Raw genomic sequence first — 26,492 nt, forward strand, 5'->3', positions numbered from 1 at the left:
AACAAATAGTACAAAAATAAAAATATATAAATTACAAAACCATAGTAAATACTGTATAATAACATAGGCCTAACACATTTAAATTTATTGTTTATTGTCCATGTGGACTAGCTAAGCTAGGCCTACAGTAGCCAGGCCCAAGTACTTACCAATGCCAGTTGTTTACGTTCGTTGCATCAGCCCTCTCTTCAACAATCCATCTTGGATCACCTTCGCCCCATTTTGCCATTTTAAAGAGTAAAATGACTTAGTAATTAGTATATAACAATAATAACTAGTAGTTATTTGATAAATATCTCTTGTTCTTATGGTAATAATAATAATATAAATACGTCAGAATGTTCGAGAAAATATAGGCCGTGCCGCCTAGTACACAAGCTACAACTTGACCCTCACGATCGACGCATGGATCCTAAGCTGGTTTACCTTTGACCGCAAATTTTATGTTGAAAAGATACATGCAAATTTACTGTATTAATTCCATTTTGCCCTAGTTTTGTAATACAATCTAAACAAAGTTTTCTAAGTTATAATAAATACTATTATATACCATCTAGTTGTGGGTATTATTTAAATTTCTATTATTATATATATTTTTTTTATAAATATCGCACACATTATTTAGGCCTACCCATAATGCCAAATAATGTTGGCAGGTCAACATGACGCGAAAGAAGATGGCGGAAAATACAAATCGTTAAAATGAGCCCGGAATGCTACGTAGGCTACGTGTTCCTTGAGCTTTTCATAATAATTTAAATAAGTAGTAATTGACTCAGTTGGGAGGTAATAATAAGGAATTAATTATATGAAACTAACCCAATTTTTGATAAGGAAGTTAGGGTTAGGCTTAGCCTAGGCCTACCCTACTACTAGCATAGCTAGGCTAGGCCTAGCGTAGGTAGTTAGGCTAAAAGCCTAGGCTAGGCCTACTTTTCGCGTGAGTGAGTGAATGAATGAATGAGGCCTTCGCACCCAGGCTTCCTTCTATCTGTATCTGTGCTGTCTCGTGCAAACATCTTCTGAGGTTGTCGTCGCACGTAGGTCGGTGTCAGGTCAGGTATGTAGGAATTAAATTAGGAAGTGGGCGGTTTGCAGGGTAGCTAGGAGTTCTTGAATATTGATACTATCAGAGTACACTACAGGCCATACATCCATCATGGCATGGATGATGCTGAGGTGTCTTTTGACTAGTACTACTAGTACTACTACTACTGTCTAAGAAAGTAGGCCTAACTAGAGGGCCTAGGTAGGCTTATGCGCTTTCTAGTCAAAATGGCAATAAACCAGGCTACTACTGTTTACTCTACTACTGTCTAAGAAGTTAGGCCTAGTAGGGCGTAGGCTATGCGTTTTCTAGTCAAAACGGCAGTAAGTCAAAATGGCAGTAATAAAGCAAAACAGCAACACTTCTTTACCAGAACGGCAATGGACCAAAATGGCAATACAGACGTCTAAATGGCAATAAACCAAAACGCAACACTTTCAGAATGGCATACTGATTAATTGCTAATCCAGTCCATCCTCGATTTGATGGTTTTATTTTAACTGTGACTAATATAAAAACATTAAAAGGTACTTGCAACTCAAATAAGATTAACAGCTCATTCTGATTCAATATTTATTTTGGTGTATCATCAGTTCAGTTTATTTCACGTCATCAAAATATTGTACAAAACAGATAAAATTTGCACAAGGCAGGACAATCAAATATAACCTAAAAATAGATGATGCAAAGATGGCCTATGAAAGTAAAACTTATTTCCAATGTGGTCCTACATAAAACCAGTTATAAACATGAAAATGTACGACTAAATACTTAAACAATTTTAATATATGAAAAACTTGAAATACAACAAAAATGAAGCTAAAACCATTTATGTCATAAAAGTAAAAAATGTAAAATAACAACAACAACAATAATAATAAAAATAATAAAATTACTAATAACAATAATAAAAGTAATAATAGTAATAATAATAATAATAACAAGAGCACTCAGTAGGAGCATATCTCCGCCCACCGCAAAACCCTTTCTATAAAATAAACCTCCCAAAAAAGTAGTTCCTAATTTACTTCTACCACTACCACCCTAACTCATTTCGCTCCACCCTTTGAAGGGTGCATATCTATCAGCACCAAAATATAATCACTTCATTTTCCGAAAATGTTTTCCATTGTATCAGTTGTACACTTCAGTTGTACACCTGCCAATTCCTTACATGTTCTGATTTAACATACTAACACATTTTACTTTATAGCTGACAAACAAAATGCATGCAATGTATTGGTGTTGAAATGGAAGTATTATGGAAATAGAAATATGGGATTTGGTTCTTGGGGTAAAATTTAAAGATTCATTAAAGTTGCCACAAGTCTCTAATTTATTGACTTTTTATAATGTTAGATCATTTCTAAGAGCACTGAAACAGCAAAGCGTTACACACACAAACACACAAAACGAAAACATATCTTCTAGTGGGGATAATAATATTTTTGATAGGCCTAATAACAATACAACATACAAATTCAATAGTAAAAGGCTTGGGGGAAACACAATATTAAAGCAGTAGACATTCAAATAAAAAAAATTTAAAATACAGACAAAATGAAGCAAAGAAGATCGGAAGATTATAAACCTCGGGCCCCGCTGGACGACTCTTGCTCTTGGCATTGATTTCACTCCTTTGCTGTTTTGGTCTGCAAATTGCCGTTTTGGTCTGTTGCCATTTTGGTAGTTATCATTGCCGTTTTGTTAAAGTTAAATTTACATGTTGTAATTGCCTATTAAGGGCATTATAATTTTAAAAGTAGTTAAAAAATAACATGAATAATAACTAACTTAAAATGTAAATTTTAAATAATATATTTAAACACCCTACTTGAAGCAGTTGTTCACAGGGTCTTTCTTGGGGTCATGTTGAGATCTATGCTCAATTTCATATCAATGCTCAACACCCCTGACGCTTTCGCGTGTTTCCTGAATAAGGATTTGCGAAGTACCCATCTTTTATAGGCAGTATTTGTTTTTAACATTCATTGAAAAGTTGATTATAATTTATAAGGCTACGTGAAAATCTAAGCAGGCATGTACAGTAAATTGAATGTGTATTGTATTTCAGGCTGGATATTCTGTCGTGTCAGGCACATTCATTACCATGCTTCCACAGTGGTATAGCCAAGTAGTCACTATCATTTTTATAGCGATAGACTTGCTGCTTGTTAATAGCCAGCATTGCTCGTGGCTGGTTGATGTAACAACATTTGAAGAACCATTCAGGCAGACATCTGTAATACATGATGACGTGGAGTTAGTGTCATTACAAAATTTCCTGGAAAACCAATTTGAAGTTAAAACTATGCAACCTTTATACCAGGTATTGTAAATATATGTAAATTTTAATTTAAAAATTACTATCTATGATTTATTGAAAAAAATAAAAAATTAAAAGTTAAATACAAACTTACGAACTCACGATTGTTGGTTTCCTAATTTTCTTGAAACACATCGCTAACCAACCTACCATCCATGCGACGTGTCCTATTAGTGGTAATGGTAGTAACGTACAGTACCAGTCCTTGCTGAAACCTCTATTTGGTTTTGTAGGTGTATGGGGCACCCTGGTGTCAAACTTCAAAAAAAGGGTCATGAACGTTTGTTGGAAATGTGTACAAAATTTTCTGCATGTCTGTTCAAAACTGGTGATGCTGGACGCTTTTAATGTTCTGGTAACAAGAAGAAGAACAGCATTGAGGTTCTTTGGTCCGCCTTGCCCGGACCCATAAATACTATAAGAAAAATATTAAATCTCTATAAATTACATATTGACGGTAACATCAGGTCCATTATACCAAGATATTAAAAACAAAAATGTATGATAATCACATAAAACCTATCTAGCATATTTATATATTTAATTGCATTTCTTTTTGCAGGAGGTGTACAAAGCATTTCCTTATTACATACGTCTACAAATTACCTGTGGACAAACTATTTCTTCAAGTAAAGCTAGAACAGTCGCTCAGCAAGGGCTGTCTCCAAAAGTTACAATTACCTACGATTCAAACCACATCACAGGCCATCTCTCCAGCATTTTGTACAACGTAGAACATGGGGCATTGGTCGATCTGGCCTACCTCGAATTTGGAGATTGTGATTTTGAGATGTGTCAGCCATCGTGGATTGTACCGCTGCCGTTTCTTTATCATACCACTAAGATGCAAGTAAAAATAGACTTACCTGGCCATGATACTATTGTCCCAGACAGGTAAAAATTAATCATTTCTTTATTTGATATGGCTATTACACAAACATTACCTGGCATAAATTATTTTTCATTAAAACTGAGTATTCAGTACGGTACGATGACACGTCACGTAGGGCAAATCATCACTCCTACGATATTTTTCTGATACAAACGCATGTCAAAATAGCATTTGCAATACCTGCTATTACTTGGGATTGGATTCAATACTAGTCACAAAGCGCAAGCTCAGTGGTGTAGTGGTTTAACACCAGGCTAGTTATCTGGAGGTTGTGGGTGCCATATTTTATTTATTCTTGTTTTTTCCAATTCTGAAAGGCCAAATTTGAACCGTGAAAATATTTTTAATTTCATTGCTTTGTTTTCCTTCTTATAGTCTGGTTGTATATCTCAATGGGTATTATCCTGATCATGAGCAAGGCCCTATTTTCTTTCGTGATGAAAACTCAACTCACATGCTACTCCGACAGTTGCAGTCAAGTCATCATCACTACGCTATACAGACCGTGACTTTGTCAACAGCAAGTCTACTTGTTGGTGGCTTTGAAAACTCTCATCAAATGATTTTAACTGAAGATGGATTTAAAACAATATTGACAATGGAGGTATGAAAAACTTAAGAAAAGAGAAAAAAATTAAAATAACAGCAAACATTTTATATGAGTTTTTCCAACGATATTAAATCAAGGAAATCCTCAATTATTGAAAAGTATTATACATGTCAACTAGCAATGATGCACTAAACAGGCACATTTTGCACTGAAGTTAAAGATATTTGAAGTACTACCAGAACCATTGAATTGACTGCTGGCCAATTTTAGAACATATGCATGAATATATGAACATTATTTATAAGTTATGTTTGAAACAAATTTTTCTATTTGTTTATTTTCAATTAAAAGATAGTGTATAGTGTACAGTATAAAATACTGTAGTACATATACAGGTCTCCCGCCAATTGAAGACCACTTTTGTGACCGGGGTTTTCATGATCTTTAGCAGCTTTGGTTTCTAATTAGAATAATAAAAATAAAAGACAGTTTTGTTAATGTGGGACCACAGAAAATTAGTTTTAAATAGGAGGTGGTCTTTAATCAGATGGAGACCTGTATTTGAATCAACAAGAAACCATCAATTGGACTCCTTATCACCAATATTATTTTAGAAGTTCACTGTACATCTTATTTATTTATTTACATTGTTTCTGTTGTATACTAGATCCGGTTAAATTCACAAGACTTTGTCTGTCCATATTCATCCGCACACGTTAAGAGTATCGCAACACTCCTCGACCGACTGTTGTTCAACACAGCTGCAGGTATCTTTGAAGTATTTGCTAGTTACGAGACTCTGAAGATGGTGGAATTGCCAACTCGTCAACTTAATCTGCCAGCACGGTGCTACAAGAAGATGGTGGTAGTAGAGTACGCATTTAATAGCGTCACTCATGTGTTGGCTGTCAGTACTGATAATCAGGTGTTTGATGCGACGTTAATGTTTGGTAAGTTTACAAAAGTATCCAAAATTTCTTAAAAAGAATAATTTGTATCTTTTCTATCAATGTTGGTTGATAGAGCTTGTAGACAATTTTGTAAACAAACATTTACCTTAAATTGATATTATGTAATAAAAATAATATAATATGATATCTTGTTATCATTATTTGTTATCAATTAATAATTTATGTATTGTGTTTTGTGTATATTACGTATAATTGTCATGTCATATAAAATTCATTATTTAATGTAACATTATAATGAATTTTTTTTTTTTATCACTATTTACCAGAATAAAATATTTTAACATGTTGATACTTATAAATTAAATTGCATCTAACAGGTGAAGCTTTACAATTTGAAAGAGTGCATGATGCCAATGGACACGACCCATGCCAACTACATGGAGGTAACTATTCATCTATATTTTGATATGGTTCTAGTTTACTTTATGCTGCCTTGCCTCTAGTTGGCAGGTCCCTAGGCATCCAGTTTTTCGAAACAGTCAGGGTTGTAGCTGTAGAAAACTAAGGGTGGGTGATATACATTTTAAGGGTGGGTAGGTGATAACATCAATAAACTCTATATAATCAGAATGGATTTTAAGAATTTAAAAGTTGGTTAATAAGGGTTGGATGGAGGGCCATGAAATTAGCTTTAGAATAAGTGGAAAACCTCAAGACTGGTTGAACACACCCACCATAACTACAACCTTCAACAATTCTGTTCATCTTTTAACGTTTGGTATGAGCTTCCATCTTTTAGGTAGTCCAGAAAACCAATACATTTCCTTCCCCTTTCAGTCCATAAAATTATTTTTTATCAGTGTTCATATCCTTATTTTCTCTGAACTTGGTTGTAAAAATCTTAAGAATAAATATAACATCGGAGCCTGGTAGTTGTTTGATGTTCCTCTATGCCATACTAAGATGTGTCAAATAATTGCTGGTTTAAAACCTTGCTGGGGAGCATTTGCTTGGGAGTGTAAGTGGGTACATGAGGAGCTTTCACCCCAATGCACTTGACTACTAGCAGTAAATATTAATGAAATCCTCTAGGGGCTGAGTAATCCATTGAACGTGGTAATGATATGAAGGGCATTTTAAAAACTATTATAATGCGATGACTTGTCTTTTAATTAAAATGAAAAAATTTAAACCTTTGGACTGTTATATTTACTGCTTTAAAAAAATAAATATACCTGAATATATTATAAACAGTAATATATAAAAATTTATCACATTCTGAAGGTTCTGATTGCTCAGTGGTTTCAGCAGGTCTGTCTGGAACTGAAGACAATTTGTACTTATTTCTAATTAAGTCATCCTCAAATTATTCAGTCATTCAAATGAAAGGTAAGATATTAAACTTCTTCATTATTATCATCTGGTTTGTCATCGATGGATGTACCAGACAAAAATATATAAATATTAATACCACCAAACAAGCATAAATGAGGCAAATTTAAATGTACTTTCTAAAAAGTTTACAGTCAAGTCCATAGAAGAGTTAAAGACTTTCCGGAGGAAAAAATGTTTTGATATGTTGCACAAATGAATATTCTATACACTGAAGGATTGTTTGAAGAAAAATTGGGAATAGCTACTAAGAGTAGTTTAAAACTGTTATGTTAAATTATTTGAGGAAATTTTTATGTACTGTTACGTTAGATTAGGAGTTAAACTTAGATTAACGCTAGCTATTTTTTACTCTCTTCACCGATTTATGTGAATAAATTGAACTTACTAAATTCAGATTTTTGAATATTTAAAAACTGGGGGGAAAAGAGCATAACACCCAGACCATGTTAGTAATGAATAATCTAATGTATCTAATTGTAAAAAATAAATCAAATTTTATTTACTTCAATAATTTTATGATTACACAGTATTGTACTACCTCTCACCCTACTTTACAGACTCAATGATGACGATAGTACCTGTGGTTGAGAGTAGTATAGACTTGCATGGTTCTACCAACTTGTATTTGCAAGATGCAAGTCTCACTACATATCAGTCACCTCATCTCTTTGTCTGGGGCAACGTGATTCTTCACAGGTAAATTGTCCATCTCCTGTTTCTGTTGTTTTTCTTACTTCACATTTTACGGCAAGTAAAATCATGTATTACAGGGTGCAACAATACACCTTAAATAAGACTTTGTATCCAGGGTAACATCATTGGACTTTACTAATGTTTTGTCCACACTATCAAATTAAAAAAAACTGTTGTATGCCCATATATAGTCATGATATGCCTATATATGGTCATGATCCTAGCCGGCGTAAGGAGCTGCTTATAGTTCACATCATTCCACAAGGAATGGCTGAAATGAACGATAAAATCGGGGTAACCCCCTACTCTTCCAAAAGATGCAATGTGTTCTTTAAATTACGTACACAAGCCACATGTATACACTGGACCTCCATTTTAAGTCCTTATCCGAGAAGACCTGGTTCTACCAACCAAACTCTGGGCGAGGAACGGCTCAAACCAGCACCGATGTTAAGGCTATAGTTAGCGCTGCCCCTACCTTACCGCTTGGCCACTTGACTGGACTCGTTTAAAAGAAACATTCATGGCGCTTCTTCAAAAGAAAGTCAAATTATGAAAGAGGAAACTAAGGAAACCAGATAAGCTTAATACAGCCAAATAGAGCCACCCAAATGCATTAAACTTCCCAGTTGCCTAATGTCTGAACATTCACACCCAAGTTAGGGATACTCAATCTAGCATTTAATAGAGATGAATATGTATAATCAAAATATAAACAGTATTGTAACAAATTGTATGTTTTGTGTTTGGTTGTAGCAATGACCTAGGTAGATCCATTTCACAGCTGCACCAGTATACCTCCACTGCAAATATCAGCTTATTCATTAGTTCTCCGAATACGCCACATTTTGCAATGTTGAACCAGTTGAACGAGGTATCCAAGAGTAGTACTCTAACTGCAGACAACAGCAGTTGGTTGATTTGCATATTTAAAAATTGTTATATTGAGTTTAATAAAACATTGTTACTCCCATGTTTTTAAAATTAGTTTGTTCAATAGTGTTAAGTTGAATTTTAATCCAGTGTGTATTTGGTGGTTGTTTTTTGCTACAATATATCTTTGACATTGTTTTCTTTGGTGTTTACATTCTTTGATTTTTGTTGATGTTTGTTTATAGATCGGCTTACTGTTTTTGTCACTATGCTTAATAACCTAGAAGGCTCTATTCAGAAATTATTTGAATTTTATTGTCTGTGCATCTATGGTTAAATGGCAAGTTCATATTTTCTCACTAATAACTAACTAAAATGTGTAAAGTAAGCAATTGATATAAATTTGGTTAAGCTTTATAAATAAAACTTACACTTTTATCATAATATTTAGCCATTCATTATTATATGATTTATTTTCCTCTGTTGTATAGATATGGTATGGATTGACTGGTGACACCGTGTCCCTGGTAAGACTAAGACCAAGTGCTGGTTGGTCGTTGCTTCACTCTCTACCAACAAATGAACATAGCTATGAATTCTGGGAGGAAGCATCCACTGTATCAGTGTTCTATGATTCTGAGACTGTGTTACAAGAGGTAAGGAACTTCAAATAAACTACTTAGTTGTTAATATCATATAGGCACATGCTTGCATTGTTAACTTGAAGTTTAAATCTTTAGTGCGTTCAGTACTAATCAGCTGACCCCTCTGTTTAGCCAATCAGATGAGAGAAATTTGTGGTGCATTACAGTCCATGAAGTGATACTTTTTCTGCTTTGCTTCTAGTTGATTCTGTTTGAAGAAGATGGAATTTTGCACCTAGAACCTCACATTGTTCCAGTAGGCAAAATACTGCAACATCACATGTTCCTTACAAATTTTGAAATCAATTCAATTGATAGGTAAGCCGCTTTTCTCCCTCATGGCATTTATGTGTCCTGATATATTTTTTCAAGCTCAGCATTGCATAATTGCTTTCCATGATCATAGTGAATCGGTTTGACAGTGGGAACAGTTTGGTTTCAATCCTTTAGCTGTGCACTTCACTTGTGTCCTTGAGCAAGGCACTTTATCTGTGTTGGTTCTCTCCACCAAGGAATATAAATTGGTACACAGGGGGATTCAAATTCAATTCAATTTTTATTCCGAAAATATATTGAGTATATTTCATTTACAATTATAAATTTTAAAATACATTAAAATTACAGAAAAAGGCATTAAAATACAACACCAGATTCACAAACAACACTAATGTGATATATAAAAGTGATTGCCTGCTACTGCACTAATATGGCAGCAACACTTAAAGCATGTGGACCAAATGAGAACAAAGCACTTTGTAACCTAAAGGAAAGGCACTATATAAGTCCTAAATAATAAAATATTTCAATATTTCAGGTCAAAAAACATGACTATGTTTGTGCAGAGCCGGTGCCCTTTCACAGAGCATTGGTTTGAATACCATGATAGTGCAAGTTATGAACGATTAGAATGGTTCCTTTTCAACACCCCACACCTGACGTGGGCAAGCCAAGTTCACACTGCCAATTCACTAAAAGTCTATCAAGGTATTGTACAACAAATGATCTCTCAGAACGAACAGGATCTTCTGCAGGTTGGTACAGTTTTTTTATCTTTTTAATTATATGTGTACATTTAATTTATTTAATATATTTCTTTTTACTCCAAGATAGAGATGGTAGGTTGTAAAGGAAAATGAACTCCTATTACCATTGGGATTCACCTGCCATTTACATATTCCGAAAAAAATTGATATTATTTAGCTAGGTTCTTAAATATGATGATGAAACATATTTTAAATGTTTGCATGGCGAGTATCAATAACAAAATGTTGAGGTAAAACCACTGGTTGGTTGTCTCGACGTTTCTGTCAGATTGCTCTGACGATCAGAGCAGTCTTTCCGAAACGTTGAGACAACCAACCAGTGGTTTTACCTCAAAAACCATCTTATTACACAAGTTTTATGATTTTGTCAATGATGATGACAATAATTCAATTTATAAGATTGAAGATAATTGAAACATACAAAAGTTAACAAAGCCTATTTACAAAGCGAATAAGTGACAAGGTGATCTTTGCGCAGGATGAAGAGGCTGAATGAGAGTCAACTACAGTTCAGTTCAATGTGTTCAGTTCTTTCAGATTTAAAGTACAACAGATAAACGAGACAGATTTCATACAATGATGTACAACATTATCTAAATGAACTAAGGCATAACCCAAAAATATTTCAAATTAAACTTATTTCCATTGGATATAATGATTATTGTTAGTAAATAATTTAAGTGGCAAAAATCAAAATATACAAGATTGTATTGATCCTTTTGTATATGTTGGTCCTGTAGCCGTGAAGTTCAGTGAAGCTGTAGCCAGGTGGTTAAAATATTTTTATTACGTATTCGACAATATTTCATTATTTTAATTTTATTCCAGGCGTATTCCCACACTGACCATGATCCATTCGCAAAATGGCACAGGAGGAGGGAAGACCACATACTGTACTACGACTACATGTACCGTAACAAACTGCTGACCTCTGGAGTTCATGTCTCAGCAACTGAATATGAAAAAGTTTATGATACAGGATACATGCTGTATAACCAGCTGCCTAGACAGATTTATATAGATTTGCATGGAATTTATACATTTTCTTTGATATTGGCAATTGATAGCACAGGTAAGCTGTTAACGAAAATGTGTAGTTTTTGATTATTATACTACATCTAGTGACAAATATATTTGATATGTCCATATTTGTGTGTAATATGACATCATCATGTTTGTAACATTGGTTCAGTTGTGCTGAATGATTTGACAATGAAAAAAGGGGAAAAAATTTGATGGTGTAAAACTACTCTTTAGATGTAAATTATATAATCCTGTATATATCTGTATTCAATTTTTTGTACTTGTAGAGTTGTCAGCATTTCGCAACTTAGAGCATCTGCGTGTTTCAGTGTTGTTGTCGAGTTACTCGCTTTTGCACATTCATACCCAGAAGCATGTTTCATATGTTAACAACACAGTTAAATATGAGGTACGTATAATCAGTGCTGTGGTTCTGGTGGTGGAACAAGTCTTCTCGGATAAGGACTATAAACCATAGGCCCAGTGTACACAGTTTGGCTTTTGTGCACTTAAAAGAACACAGAACATTTTTCATGACGAGCAGGGGGCTACCCTGGTGTACTGGTCCATACAGCCCCTGTTGGGGGGTAGCTCAGACATGAAGAGACCCTTAGGGGAGAAACAAGTTACTGTACGAGCTAGTACACACCTCGACCGCTTTGAGACTCATGTATAGAGCTTTAAAGCACTATATAAATCAAACTACATTACATTATGTGCATTCAAACAATGTAGACTGTCAAAATTCTATCAGATACATTTCCCTCTTTGAAGGTAACATTGATAGAGCAAGGTAAGCTAGAGCACCAGGAGGAACCAGGGGAACACCTTCATCCCATTACCATGCTCCTGCAAGTCTGGAACAGCAATTTTAAATGCATAGATCCATTCCATGTTGACGATGCACCACAGGTACGTATAATATATACACACAGTAATGTTATGTAATGGTCTGCCATTACTGTAGCGTATACTACATTGCAATTTTTCTATGCAGTCTTTTACCCAGTCTCAAGATAAAAGAAAGAAAACACAAAACAAGAACACCAAGGATTAGAATATAATAATATAAAGGTCACATTCAGTAGGTAATTTCCCCCAATCCTCATAATGAAAGATAGTGAGGAGGCCTGCTTTATTGCTAATATATCTATTATTTGACCATCTCAAGTACACTAAAACTGTCTTTTCCAGAGCATCGCATTAAAGAAATCAAAAGCTGGTATAAACTTGGTAATAATAAATTGTAAGATTTAGGAATTTAGATTTATCAGAAGGCAGCTTAACATATATATCAAATGATTTACTTTTATTCTAACATGTATAGTTTATAGCACAAGTTCACTGTCATTTTGTAAGAGTGAAATAAACAACTACTAGTATATGCTCTTGACATTTGACAGGGAACATACAGTATGTCTGTGATGTTAGGCTGCCCTCCTGCTGTGAAACTTGTATTTGACGTCGCCTCGACCTTGGATTACTTGGTGGAGACACGGCAGACTCCATACGACTGTCCGCACCCTCAACCAGAAATGCATTGTTTCTACTACGGTCACAGTAAGATATCTGTTCAATTGTTGTATACACACAAAAATGGAAAATATTACACAGGTCCATAAATACAGAAGCTATATTCTAAATAAATGAAGGTATAATGCAGCACACACCATAATTAAATACAAGTAAAGAAAACCGTACTGTAACTCGCTTCCATTCCTGTAATGATCCAACTCAAGGTAAATAAAGTCCAAAGTAAATAATCCTGAATAAAATATACTTGTAAGATTTAAGCTGGTAACAAAATAATCATGGATTTACAAAGCAGTCTGTTCACTTGCACAAATGAACTGCAACTGAATAAAACAAAGAACAACAACTGTGCACCTATGCAGAATACCAACTAAATGCAAATAAGTATGTAAAAGAGATAACTGAATAAATGAATAACAAATGAGTTTGAGAACTTCTAGAACTCATGGAATTAAATGAAAAAATGTAGTTCAAACATATTTCATTGAATGGCCAATTATTTGACATTTTGTGAAATTGGATAAAAGCCACGAATCGTGTCATTAATGCCATGCGTGCTTGCTCAGCGGTTCAATCTAGGTAGTAGGGTGAACTACTGCTTTGGAAACTAGTCTTCAAAATGACTATTTTCTGTCTTGGTGAGTTAAAAATTCCTCATATATATAGATTTATTTAGTCTTAAAAAAGCATTTTTGTTTATTTTTTTTTTTTAGCATTTCATCCTGTGTTTAAATTAGTTGATCTGACAACAGGAGTTGCTAACAATTTTTCTAGTCTCTATACACTTACTGTGATTGGTGGCTCAGAGAATTCTATTGATGACATCACAATCTTCAGCGAAGAGGAAATTCAACTATACAATGCACAAGAAAAGTAAGTGTTTGGTAGAAAGTTATTGAAATTAAGATTTGTCCAATCCTAATAACTTGAAAGCACCATAAAGAAAGAGATTGGCAATCTCAATAACCTTGTTTTAATTGGCAATTTAATATTTTTACTTTGACATCAGAGATTGTTAACTAATGAAAGCTCATCTGCATGCAAATTCTGTAACGACCATGGTAACAACTAGGATGCCCTCTTTAAAAAATGATTACTTTTACTGAACATCGACGCTTCTATTTGTTACACATAAATTGTGGAGAGCGCTGTAATTATAAGATCTTTGAGGTTATCTAAAAATTGCATTGGTCTCTTCCAGCATCGGATCACTAATATGGATGCCTTTAAATGAGGAAAGCCGTGGGAATAAGTCCATTGCCGTCTTCTCATCGGAATACAATGGCATCCTGTGGCAGTGCCAAGATGGTTCCCCATGCGCCAACGTTCCCACCAACTTTCCTTGGTCCCCCGAGTACTTCTTTCTCATTGAGATTTCAAACTGGTAAGACTGACTCAAGCTCGCGTCACACGGTCAGTTTGTGTCTTGAAATATCCATACAGGGTAAAAATGATTAATAGGGATTCCCAAGTCTGTGATTTTACTGCGACCTTTGCTTTAACCTGTGGTCCCCTTGGGTATTCAGAGTGATAGGTAAAGAACTGAAGAGTATAGAACATGTTCTATTTTCTTCAAATTTTGAGGACATCTGGAAATCATCAGCCAATCACAGAAAGTATACACCTTTGGGAATGGTAGTGACCTGCATAGGAATAGATCCTGTATCAGTATATCCTTATTTAGATTGTCCCTAAAGTTTCTACGAGTTGACAAGTTATTTTTCAAAAATCAATTAGTGTGGCAAGGAAATATCATGTGTCTACATACTCCTGTCAAAATGAAAGACTCAACCAAAATTTGTGTACTAATTTGACCGTGTGATGCCAGCTTTATAGAGTTTTCGTTATTAGATTTTAAAATGCTATTACTGTACAATAGAGTTTTACACTACATCACATGGACATACTAATGCACAATTATTATTCCAATAATTATAGTGAGGCATTATAATATGGTTTTCATGTTTCTTTTACACTGATCAGTTTTCTGAGTAAACATTTTGCATTTATTTTGAAGGGATGTCGGAAGAGAATCAACCTATTGCGGCTACAAAATGCAATTCATTGTCAAAGTACATGGCTTACAAATCAGCTTCTACCGGTCATTACGTATCATAGCGGTAAGTAGTAAACTTTGTCCACCTACCTACTTTTATTTCTTGCCCTCACTGTAGGGCTTTTCTTAAGTTCTCCAATAAATATTTTGTTTGTTTTTCAGTTGGCATTCTTATTTTTCATTGTGGGCAGTGGACTCTATATGTGGTGCAGAGATGATAACTGGAAAAATTGGAAGCATATAAAAAGTTTTGCTTTCAACAAGAACCGTATTGTGCCTGTCATTAAAGAAAGTTCTTCAAGTGTTTCGGATGTAGAAAGTGCTACGGGTTGGTATACAAAAAGTAAATAACAAATAAGTTAATATAAAGATGAAAATCAAAGACTAAAAAATAAAAGTAGAAAATATTTTGCTTGAAAATTAACAGATGCCTATCATATTTGCATATATACTCTAGATGGTTAAACTATGAAGGTTTTATACTGTGGATCACGGGTGGGCATAAACATTTTGTTGGGAGAGCCAAATTGACACAGAAGGCCGCACCCAAACTTTGATGTTTCCAATGTGCTTCCGAAAACCTCCATGCACTGCTTTTATACCACTTTATTCTCAGTATTAATATTACTTTACAGTGTCGGGCCATAAAAAACAAGGTGTTTTCTAGCCTCACACTTAGGTTTTTTAATTTATCTTCTTGGGCCGCAAAAAATCAGTCCGGCTGCACTTGGCCCACCTGTGCTCTAGATGTTGTATCTAATTTAACATTGTTTTATTCTTAATCTATTTATTCGTTCCACTCAAAGAATCTGATTCTGGAAGTTCCAGTAGTGAACGTGTGATGGAAGTAGTGGAAGGAAACCCGGAAATTCTGCGGATGATGACACCCTCAGGTAAGACCTTTATGCTGTTTGGTTCCTAACTGATCCTAGTTCTGATATTCAGTTTTTGAGCTCATTGACCTACAGTTGAATAATGAGAAAAGATAAACAGTTATCTTTATATCATTATTATAAGTCAATTGCAACATCATCACTGTAACTACAAATGTTATTTTTATTTTTCTTGCATTAATCTAACCTTCGTATAAATAATTTCCCATTTGTTAATGATAAGCAACTATTCTAATTGCTTATTCGTCTACTTTCAAAAAATTGTTCATACCATTGAATGGGTTTGACTGTATCATGAGTCATTGCTTTGCTGGAATGCCTTGCTCCTAGAATACAATTACAGTAATATTATCATTATTGGCATTTGCTAAACTCAATGATTTTTTTTTTTCTTTCCAGGAGTAATACGTTTTCCAAATAATGATGACGAAGGCACAAGTACAGGGCAAGCAATGACAACAAAGAAAATGAATTTACTTTTTGTTGTTCAAGAATGATGTGTCACAACATGAAAGGGACTATACTATGCACAGGAAGGGGACTACCCTTGGCACAGGGAAGGAAACAAGTGGGACCCTCGGGCACAGGAAGGAAATCAAGCATTTTGAAAACAAGGGGAAAACTAGAAGCATGTTGGCCATTTCAGAACAGTTTATTAATGGAATTGGTACACAGTTTAATCATACTGTTACAGCCCCCCTCACCTGGTTCCAACATTGTGCATGCTGCTTATGCAATTCTCAGGAAGGAATGTGATAATTGTAGTAGATACAGCTGAAATGCTGTAGACTGTAGTTTGTAACTTTGAAGATTGCAACTCAGATATATATCCTTAGTCTTGGAATGGTTCTGAATATAGTATGAGAATTTCTTATCTATGTAGTGGCATGTAGAGGAGCATCGAACTTACAGTAGCATCAAAGACAGTGCACTCGATGACCGAACATACTGTGTTGACCGGTAGCATCAAAGACAGTGCACTCGATGACCGAACATACTGTGTATGCGTACCTTGATCAGTACTGTCTTGCCAGTTTACAGGTCACATTATACACAAGAAGTTCTGAATATTTATATAGAACATTGAAAAGATCTAGTGCACTTTCTTATGACCATAAATTTGAAATTTAAATGGCTCTCGATCCCTTTTTAAATTATGAGACACAATAGAAAATTGCTAGATAGAAATTTGATGATTGTCAATAATCATGACAGCCTTTGATTGACAATGTCATTGAGGTGAACCCTCAAGTTTGTACCAAAGTGTAAATAAATATCTGCTTTATGTAAATAGTACTACTGAGAAGTGTGATTTGTTTCCAGTGCAGATTGAGCAAAGGAGTGCACAAGGAAGGAAATACATACATAAACAATATGTATGTTTTTTTTAATATACAACCAAAAAATTGGGCCTGTTAGGACTTTCTTACAGAGGAAGCCAAGGCCAGGAGGCCTTATTCTAGGATTTACCTCTGACCTTCACTCTCCATGCATTTTGGCTGGTAAAGTTGTAACCATTATTAGGCTAAACATAATTGAAGATTCAAGTCCTCTCTTAAGTTTTTAGTTAATCAGGTTTGGACAACACAAACTTTCTGGTTCATTGGAGTGCTTAAAAGCGGTGGATCAAACTGGGAATATCTGTGATCTGGAGAAAAATATTGGGATTTACTGTAATGCACACAAGACTGAAATATTGTGCACTATTGTAACTAGCATTTTAGCTCTACAGATGATACAAAGGAGAGTAGTGATAGAATTGAAAAACAGGATTCTTTTGTCTTTTTTTACAGTAATTCTCATTACATAAAGTGCCACTCCATAATATCAGTTTACAAGACTATTATTATGTATACATCAAAAATTTTCATTTTTAGTTTCAACATTTTCAATACACTACAGTATTCAGAAAATTAGTGTATTGTACTTCGGAGATTAGCATTTGAAAACATTTTTTAAGCACATATTGCTACTTTTGAGCACAAATTTCACTCTAGACCTAGTATATTGAAAATTACTACAATACACTAATTCCTTAGATGTAAATGATTGTGTCAGAAAACTTGTGGATTGCCTATTTTCATCTTATGATCTGGTGGTACACTGGTCAGGAGACAAATTGGGATTACTCTAATGCACACTGAAGCAGAATGTGACGTTGTCTGATACACTTTTGGTTGTTAGGGTTCTTCTAAGGCAAGTATATCATCAGATAGCCTCTGCTCCTTTCCGAAGCGTATTCTTCAACATGCAAATGGTCATTTGCACACAGAACTAATGACTTAAACTTCTCTTTTCCTGTAGCACTAATATATTGAAAATGACTATATTTAGTCTGACTCAGTAGTGTTAGTTGTGGATTTCCATTGGTCTACTTACAGATGTAACTGGCCAGTACACAGTAATATTTAATAAGACTTTATTTTATATTTAATCATATTATGTTGCATTATTGAATTCATTTTTGTATTTTATTGTCATTTTTACAGATATACAGTAACAGTATTACAGTATCAATAAACTGTATGTCTGCAGAAATAACATAGGCTAGGTATGGGTGTCTGGGATAGTAATCATTGGATTCACAATCCTTGCTAGACACAGCACCAAATAGGTCAAAAGTTTTCTATTTCTGGAATTACATCTTAAAATCAATTAACTTAATCCTCTTAATACAGTACCTAAAATGGTTAAGCTTCACCACCACTGAGACAGTACCCCCGCTGCATGCCCCATTACCCCCAGCTAATGAGAAGATTTTACCCCTCCTAACTCCCTCCCATTGACCTCTACCTATTTATAGGCGCTTTCCCCCACCATTCAGGTGACACATTCAAGTGTTTGCATAAAATAATGTACATATACATCCTCAATTTTTTTCTGTAGATAGCTGACACATACTATTTCCAAGCAACTTATTTTCAAGTATTTAAAAACAAAATCAGTCATTTCTTTTTTATGAACTCAAGGAATAATGTGTTACTTGGCAAGATATATATTTTTTCACAACACATTTTTGTAAATTACAATTATTTACAAAAGCATTACAAATATAGCAAAATACGAACAATACTATCCATCAATATGATGTTGAACAAAATCGCCTACTAAGTTCTTCATGACGAATATTCTGATCTTAATGTGTTAAAATGTATGCAACATTCTCATAGACTACAATCAATAACACATCCTCTTGTACTCCCTTTATGTAACATACAGAATTGTAGGATTGCACACCCACAATGTTACTAAGATGGGCATCACTACACACACAATGGACTTGACAATTACCAACACCTTTTTTTTAAATGAATTATCAGTATTGTCAATAGTCCTTCATTTTGTCAATAGCATAAGATGCCTAATAGTTTTTAAAGTAGTACAATGTCATATTTCAAGGTTCTGTTCAATGACAAGTGAGTGATAACTATTGTTGATGCCACATCACCGAGTTAAACTTGCAGAGGCCACACCACCCATGTTAAACTACCACTATGACACCAAAACAACATCACCTGTGCTGTACCCTCTGATGACACGCCATCTCTGATGCACTCCCTCATGCTACACTACCAGTGGCGTATTCTGTGTGTTACACTCATGCCACAATTTCTAATGCCACAAAACATGTCAAATTTTCTTATACCACATGCTTTCAAATGATGCATCACCTGTGTTACACCTTCTGACCCCACAAGTGTTGATGCTACATGTTGCCACAGTACCTGTGTTACACCTTCTGACCCCACAAGTGTTGATGCTACATGTTGCCACAGTACCTGTGTTAAATTGACACTTATCCTCACTATATTGTACCACACAATAAATCCAGTACATTTGACTTTAGGGAGGTTGGCTTAATGTTAGTTAATATGCCTACCTCAAACGTGATGATATGAAAGCTAATGACATTAACACAGAAATTGTAAGCAAGGCAAAATTACTGCTCACTTCTATGCAAATTAATATTGGCATGAATATGCATTAAAGTAAACATAATTGGAATGGAAGAAACTCACTCTGAATCACTTACTGGGGTCTAGAACATTTCCTGGTTGTGGAAATAACTCTCGGCAACACTCAAAAACACTCACCACCTCATATGCCTACTGAGTGTTTTTTTTTCAATTAACTATGTATGTAGTGACTACGTAATGGTAGTAAAGTCCAGGACTGGTAGATACCTGAACACTTCCTCAATACTGCCAAATTTTCTTCAACTGTGGGCCGCAAAGCATAGCAGAGCCAATTCCTCTAAATGTTTGCATATACATTGAAGCAGCATATTTTTAAAAGCTCGTGTAAATCTGATTTCTTCATTCATCAACATTTTCTGTACTTTCTTTCTCAATCAGACCACATTTATCTAACAACAAGAGCATTTTATCAATTGTTTTAACAAGTATGTCCACATTCTCTTGTAAACGTGTTGCTGCTTTTTTCATAACTTCTGATAGTTTGAATGATTCCTTAGGAACCTTGACGTCTGCAGAGGTGGGACTTTTTGACCTCAGACCAGTTGAGGTTCCCTCTTCACTAGACTCTTCACTTGAAGATTGTTCCTTATCATCCTTTGACACACTCTGATCATCTGAAGCGGATTCATCATTCTCCATTAATCCAGTGTCTACTCTTTGTTTCTTTGTTGAATCATTTGGTGATATTGATTTTTCATCAGTGCTTTCAAGTTCATCTTCTGCTTTTCTCTTCTTCAAATTTGAGTCAGATTCTGGGAATTAAAATGGGAAGGTCATAGGTCAAACAGAAAACAAGTAACATACAGAATGTTTGATGTTCCTGATTGGCTCGTTCAATGATTGACTTTTTAAGATCAAAATAAAGCTCTGTCCACAGTATCAAATTTTATGTGACAAATAATTTGGGTGTAATATGACATCATCATGCCCATATATGGGCACATCATGCCCATATATGGGCACATCACACAAATTGTCACATAGTGTGAAAGGCCTTAATGGGTTCTATGAAAAAAAAGAGCTGTAGCTTTGTGGTAATACATTGCTGACATTTCTGAAATTGAGAAGCAATCAGCATTTGGTCCACTAAGCTGCAGATTCACTACTGATTCTAAATTCTCTGCCATAACCATTACAAAATTCAGTAACATGTGATCTTACCTGGCAATTCTGATTGGTCCTTAGAATCTGTAGTACTATTTTTGCTGTGTGTGTCTGTTTTTGATTCCTTGTGGTCTTTCTGAGCCTCCAATTGATCAGCTCTTTCTAGTTGATATTGCTTGCATCGAGCCAAGATGTGTTTGAGAGCTGGAACAAATACCGAGCTTAGATGTCTTGGTGGTGAGACAGAAAACATTAGAAGGAGTGCTCTTAGATCCTGTAAAAGAATATTTAAAATACAGTTAGGCCTTAAACTCTTAAAACTGTTTTATTTCATTCACATCCTACAGCAAAACTCACCAATTTCATAATAAACAGCTTCCTATTACCTTTCATACATTTTTTCGCACAATTGAAGATACACATACTGTAACTACTGTATGGAACCAGAAATAGAAAAACTTTACCACTGTATTAATGAAAACAAAAATGGGACAAAACAGTATCAGCTATACTGTAGAGGCACCAAAATATGAGATAGCTTAGAACATAATATAAAAAATCTACAAAGTATTAGTTTATTTAAAAGAGAAATACACAACAAACTACTTTACAAATATAGATAAAACTGGTAATCTTTACTATACTTGGTCGTAATTTTACCTTTTTTTACTAATTTATAAATATATCGTCTTCTATTATTATCTTTTTATTTTTATTTTGTAGTTATTATTGTTCTTTCTTTGTAGGGCATCAAAACTTAAAGCTTGCTTGTACTTGATGCCTTTTCAATCAATCTTTAAAATTAGAATTGTCAAAAAAATTATAATAAAGGAAATTGATTGAATAAAGTTTATTGTGAAAAAAATTCAGAATGGACAATGCTTTATAAAGGCCTCTTTATGAGGCTTAGATAGTGGAGCTGTTTTTAGTTGTGACAAAAATTCCTGCTGTCGCACAAATTAAATCCAGGACCCTGAAATTAGAAGGCAAGCTTCTAAACCACTGAGGTATACAATGCCACTGGACTACTTACCCCATTCAATGTGTAAGCGACCATATTGAGTTGCTTTGCTTTGTATTTGTTGATGTCGTCCATCTCAGCTATCAATGCAGCTGCCACCGTGTTCACTAAATTGTCCCAGTTATTGCACAGTACATGTTTGTATACCTGAACAGAACATTGGAAAAAAGTGATTACCATTCAAAAAATACAAAATAAAAACCATCTGTTAAGATGTACTGAGATTAGATGCACAGTATTCTTTTCCTTATTGGCATGCAAATGTTAAGCTCTCCCATTTTTTGTGATTGTTAATTCACGCCTCTGCCAGATTGTGTTACAACACACCCACCCCCACTCCCCTGCATCCACAACCCCTACCCCAAAATAATTAATATCTTCCTTGTTTTTGGAACTTGTAAGTTTATCCAGGTCATCATCATTCAGGAAAAAAATATCTAAAAAAATATTTTGCTGATATCATATAATTAATTGACTAGCTGTAATAATTGTTCAACTCAATAATTATAAGTAATTTTGTTAAATTTACCTTTGGGAAGAACATACAGAAGAAAGAGTTGATGATGGGGTTATTAAATGAGGTGCGTTCATCAAGTAGAACAGACTCCATGAACTCGTGGAATACATGGTAATTGCATAACGTCTCCTTACAATCCTTGTCAACATCCTGAAGGCAATAAAAGTATTGTTAAAACATTCATCTCATCAAACCACATCAAACTCTAATTAAAAAAACATGTAATAGTAGTGATACTGAAGAATATGACAATGATGGTATTAATGATGGTGATGATGATAATAATAATGGAGATGATGATAATGAAGATGATGATGATGGCAATGTTGATAATGATTACATAGGCAACTTTAAAAAGTAAAAATAACTAATTTCTACACATACCTCTGTTACATAGATTGTTTTCCAAAAGTTTGCAAACCAGCTTAGTTGCAGAGGTACTCCTTCCAAAGCCACAAGTGCACCTACAAAAAAAAAAGGTAAAACATTTTTGACAATTTGGTGATGGTTTCTGCATAAGAACTTTGAAGGCTGATTTCTCAAATATTGTTCTCATCAAACATGTATATAATGTAATGTTGCATAGACTTATTCACTTACTGAGCTTAATGATAGTTTCTGAGAGCATGTTCTCTGCAACTGCAGTCCTGCATAGCAAGTCAATGAAAACATGATATGGAAGAAAGAAGTCCAACAGCCTATTGTCATAAACAACATCAGTTCCCTGCAATGTGAACAATGACAAATACATATAAGGCATTCACAACAATTACAGCAACTGCAACTACAAAGAACACTGTGCCTCCAAAACAGAGGTCTTTTGTAGATTAATTATTGTTAAACAAGAACAGTATATTCAATTTTAAATGACAACAATGGGCATCACAAAGAGTGAAAAAAATATTTCACTATAATTCATAACAAAAGGTAAAGGTAATGTTAATTTACTATAACAATAATAATCTAATCTTGTATAAGGTTCTTGTATACTAATGATGAATATTTTTTGTGTTAGCAATACCTTGGACGTCTCGAGCTGACTGGCGTGTAGGAACATTTGAAGCTCCGGCCTCGGAGGGCGTATCCCAGCTTTATTGAAGGCTGGCTTCGGAGCACGGAATGGAAAGAAAGGTCCTGTTGGTACTAAACATTGGAAAAAAAAAATTATTTTGTTGCATCATCATCATCATTCCCATTTAACGGCTCTACTTGCATGTTTACATTTATGAAGAGTTAAATGGGCTAATATTTATCATGGTGTAGATATAAATATATAAGAGATGTAGGTTTACCTGGCATAGTGGTGCGTTGGAATTGGTTGTGTGCATGATGTATTATCAGACCAAGCTCCTTGACGCATTCCTTGGGATACAGCATCAACAGCTGTGTTAAAATACCTGAAAGGTACACAAGTCAAATTTGCAATCAACATTCAAGATCACACAATTATCTATTAATTATTTAAAACCCATATTCAGCTGAAGTCTACTTACTTATGGCTTTAGTTCTGACACTATCTGGTGTGTATGAGTTGAGCAAAGTTAGCAACTTCTGTCCAAACTCTAGTCTCTCTTGCCACATGATTAAAGACTGACAAATTTCTACAAACAAAAAGGAACACTGTCATAGTTAATAAATGTATAAAGAAATATGGAGATCAACAAATTAATGAAAGACAAATACGACAAGGCCTCCTCGATATATCTACTCAAAATGCGACCGACAATCAGCAGAAGATGTTGCCTTGTCAAGCACTCCGAGCTGAAATATAATAATTGTTGGACAACACATGGTGTGCTTAGCTTTACTCAATGTTCCAAAATACATTATCACATGGGAGGGCATGAAAATCAGTCGGAGGGCCAAAGTGAATTTTTGATTTAACACCGAGGGCTGAAAACTTTGATGTTTCCAGTGTGCTTCCAAAAGCCTTCATACACTTTAGTCTTAGTTTTAACATTACTTTTTACAGATGATCGGTGTCAGGCGGTAAAAAAACATCGGTGTTTCTAGCCAAAGATGTTTGGCAGGTGACACACACAGGGTTTTTAATTCATTTTCACGAGCCACAAAAAATCACTATTGGACTGCATACAGCCTGCAGGCCGAACTTTGCCCACCTAGGTGTGCTGTACAGTATATGAATTCTGTTTCCTCACCATTGTCATCTGAGTGGGCTTTGGCACATTTCAACACCAGCAGGATGATTGACAGCAACTCTACAAGGTCTCCGGTCACATGACAAGCTGTGGCTTCATGGTACATCAAATGCACTGTGTTAAAAGCCTATAACAAATCAGTAATTCCATAAGTTAAAAGTGAGTGGCAAGTGTTGGCAGTAATATTAACATCAAGTGAAAATAGATTATTAAAAATAACATGTTACATTATGCATAATTTTCGCATTAGAAATCCATCAATAAATTACAAAAATAGACAGAGCCATGTTAGTCTGCTAGACGTATGAAATTTAAAAAAATGATATATATCATACAAAATTAGAAAAAATTTCATACATCAATAAACTAGAATTTAACACAGCCTCCCCACAATTTAAATTTCCAATGAACATTTACTACCACCAGAAAAGTCAATAAGAATAAAAGCAAAAGACGATAACCCTCCTCCTTCCCCCAGAGGTTAAATTCTCTGGGAGTTTATTTAAATAAAATATATTGAAAGCAACTATTCTAAATATCCTTACATCATACAGTCTGCTAAGACCATGGTTCTGGATGACCAGTAAGTGATCTTCTTTGTTCTCCACTAGAATCCGGAACACACTGATGATGGTTGTCCAGCAGGAGTTCTTCTCAAGGCACTTCAGATACATGTGGAGAGTCTGTCGCTTGAACTCTTTGATTTGTTGCAGCTCTTGCTCAGTTGTTCCTGGTCGCTTCTCTACAAATAATTCCATTAACTTAAAAAGTTCTTCAACGACCTAATAATAGGAGAGAAATTGGTATATATTCATGGAAAGAAATGTTACAGTTGATTAAATAACAAGTAACAAGTACAGCAACAGCAGGGAAAAAATGCAACAGCAAGCAGCTTGCAGCCACAACAACAGAGTCACTAACAGTAGCAGCAACAGCACAACCACAGTAGCTACAACAACAGTAGCAAGAAAAACAGCAGTCACCACAACAGCACTAACAGCAGAACCAATTACAACTACAGCTACAGCAACAACAGTTGTACAGTAATAACAGCAGTAACCACAACCGCAACAACAGTAGCGACAGCATTAATAACAGAACACAACAGCAAAATCGTCCACAGCAGCAGCAACAACAACAGTAGCAACAGCAACAACATCGACTTCAACCACAGCAACACCAGCTGCAACAATAGCAGGAACAGCAACAACAGCAGCAACAGCAAAAACAGCAGCAGCAACAGCAACAACAGTAGCAACAGCAACAACAGTAGCAACAGCAACAACAACAGCAGCCTCATCAAGTACAGCAGCAGAAGCAGTAACCACAGGAACAGCAGTAACAACAACAGCAGCAGCAGCAGCAACAGCAGCAGCAGCAGCATCCACAGCAACAGCAGCAGCAGCAACAACAGCAGCAGCAGCAACAGTCACCACAGCAAGAGTAACAAAAGTAGAAACAATATCGGTAACAACAACAGCAGCAGCAATAACAACAATATTGTTAAATTATACATGTACATTTGATACATTTATGAACATGTAATATAAACGTACGGTGGGGTACTGATTGGCATGTGGGGTGAGATGCTCAAAGGCCCACTGCAAGTTCTGTTGACAAGCCAATGTCCTTGTGAAAGACTTTGACTGCTGGCAGCATAGGGTGAGTAGGCCGTAGTATGCCGGCAACATCACTCGGTTGAACATCACCACCTCCTGATCCTCATGATCAGCTCTGCAAAAAGTCAACACATTAACAATCTTAGTTATTCATTAATGTTTAAAAGTTCATATTGGCAATTGTCACTACTTCATGTGATTAAGATTTTGACTTA

General features: G+C 35.0%; 3 protein-coding genes across 6 annotated transcripts in view; 1 reads left to right on the forward strand and 2 right to left on the reverse strand.

Moving 5' to 3' along the window:
• The window catches only part of LOC117109150 (activator of 90 kDa heat shock protein ATPase homolog 1-like), a 9,420-nt gene extending 8,997 nt beyond the window's left edge, over positions 1–423 (reverse strand). Inside the window, exon 1 of the mRNA XM_033251399.1 lies at positions 150–423. Within this exon, the coding sequence (XP_033107290.1) occupies positions 150–229 (80 nt within the window). The 5' untranslated portion in view covers positions 230–423. The remainder of the gene's footprint in view (positions 1–149) is intronic.
• Positions 424–591: 168 nt separating this feature from the next.
• On the forward strand, positions 592–17,263 carry LOC117109151 (cation channel sperm-associated protein subunit gamma 1-like). Of its 3 annotated transcripts, none has more exons than XM_033251402.1 (22): positions 592–786; positions 3,123–3,377; positions 3,937–4,268; positions 4,642–4,870; positions 5,484–5,766; positions 6,105–6,170; positions 7,012–7,116; positions 7,680–7,818; positions 8,572–8,689; positions 9,180–9,344; positions 9,535–9,650; positions 10,147–10,363; positions 11,204–11,447; positions 11,686–11,807; positions 12,173–12,310; positions 12,802–12,958; positions 13,645–13,804; positions 14,133–14,315; positions 14,949–15,051; positions 15,150–15,330; positions 15,794–15,880; positions 16,280–17,262. In XM_033251402.1, exons 2-22 carry the CDS (start codon positions 3,159–3,161, stop codon positions 16,375–16,377), a joined length of 3,462 nt encoding a protein of 1,153 aa, XP_033107293.1. In that variant the 5' UTR covers positions 592–786; positions 3,123–3,158; the 3' UTR covers positions 16,378–17,262. The 3 variants fall into 3 exon arrangements, with proteins under 3 accessions (XP_033107293.1, XP_033107291.1, XP_033107292.1); XM_033251400.1 differs by having other exon boundaries at positions 668–720; positions 16,280–17,263; XM_033251401.1 differs by having other exon boundaries at positions 668–720; positions 15,150–15,315.
• Positions 17,264–18,285: 1,022 nt separating this feature from the next.
• Positions 18,286–26,492, reverse strand: part of LOC117109153 (ubiquitin carboxyl-terminal hydrolase 34-like) — a 54,839-nt gene continuing 46,632 nt past the window's right edge. Inside the window, exons 63-75 of one of the 2 annotated variants that reach the window (XR_004445478.1) lie at positions 26,215–26,392; positions 25,204–25,440; positions 24,659–24,785; positions 23,993–24,100; positions 23,792–23,896; positions 23,521–23,642; positions 23,100–23,223; positions 22,884–22,963; positions 22,512–22,649; positions 21,995–22,129; positions 21,019–21,235; positions 19,606–20,609; positions 18,286–19,551 (exon numbers count right to left, since the gene is read on the reverse strand). Coding sequence is in view for 1 of the 2 variants with exons in the window: in XM_033251405.1 (XP_033107296.1) it covers positions 20,197–20,609; positions 21,019–21,235; positions 21,995–22,129; positions 22,512–22,649; positions 22,884–22,963; positions 23,100–23,223; positions 23,521–23,642; positions 23,792–23,896; positions 23,993–24,100; positions 24,659–24,785; positions 25,204–25,440; positions 26,215–26,392 (1,984 nt within the window). In the remaining variant the exon portion in view is untranslated. Of the gene's footprint in view, positions 20,610–21,018; positions 21,236–21,994; positions 22,130–22,511; positions 22,650–22,883; positions 22,964–23,099; positions 23,224–23,520; positions 23,643–23,791; positions 23,897–23,992; positions 24,101–24,658; positions 24,786–25,203; positions 25,441–26,214; positions 26,393–26,492 lie in introns of both variants that reach the window. The other variant, XM_033251405.1, reaches the window with a different exon arrangement.

This window comes from Anneissia japonica, unplaced genomic scaffold, assembly GCF_011630105.1.
Source record: "Anneissia japonica isolate Jap-2015-1 unplaced genomic scaffold, ASM1163010v1 scaffold288297_len153801_cov211, whole genome shotgun sequence".
Lineage (NCBI taxonomy): Eukaryota > Metazoa > Echinodermata > Crinoidea > Comatulida > Comatulidae > Anneissia > Anneissia japonica.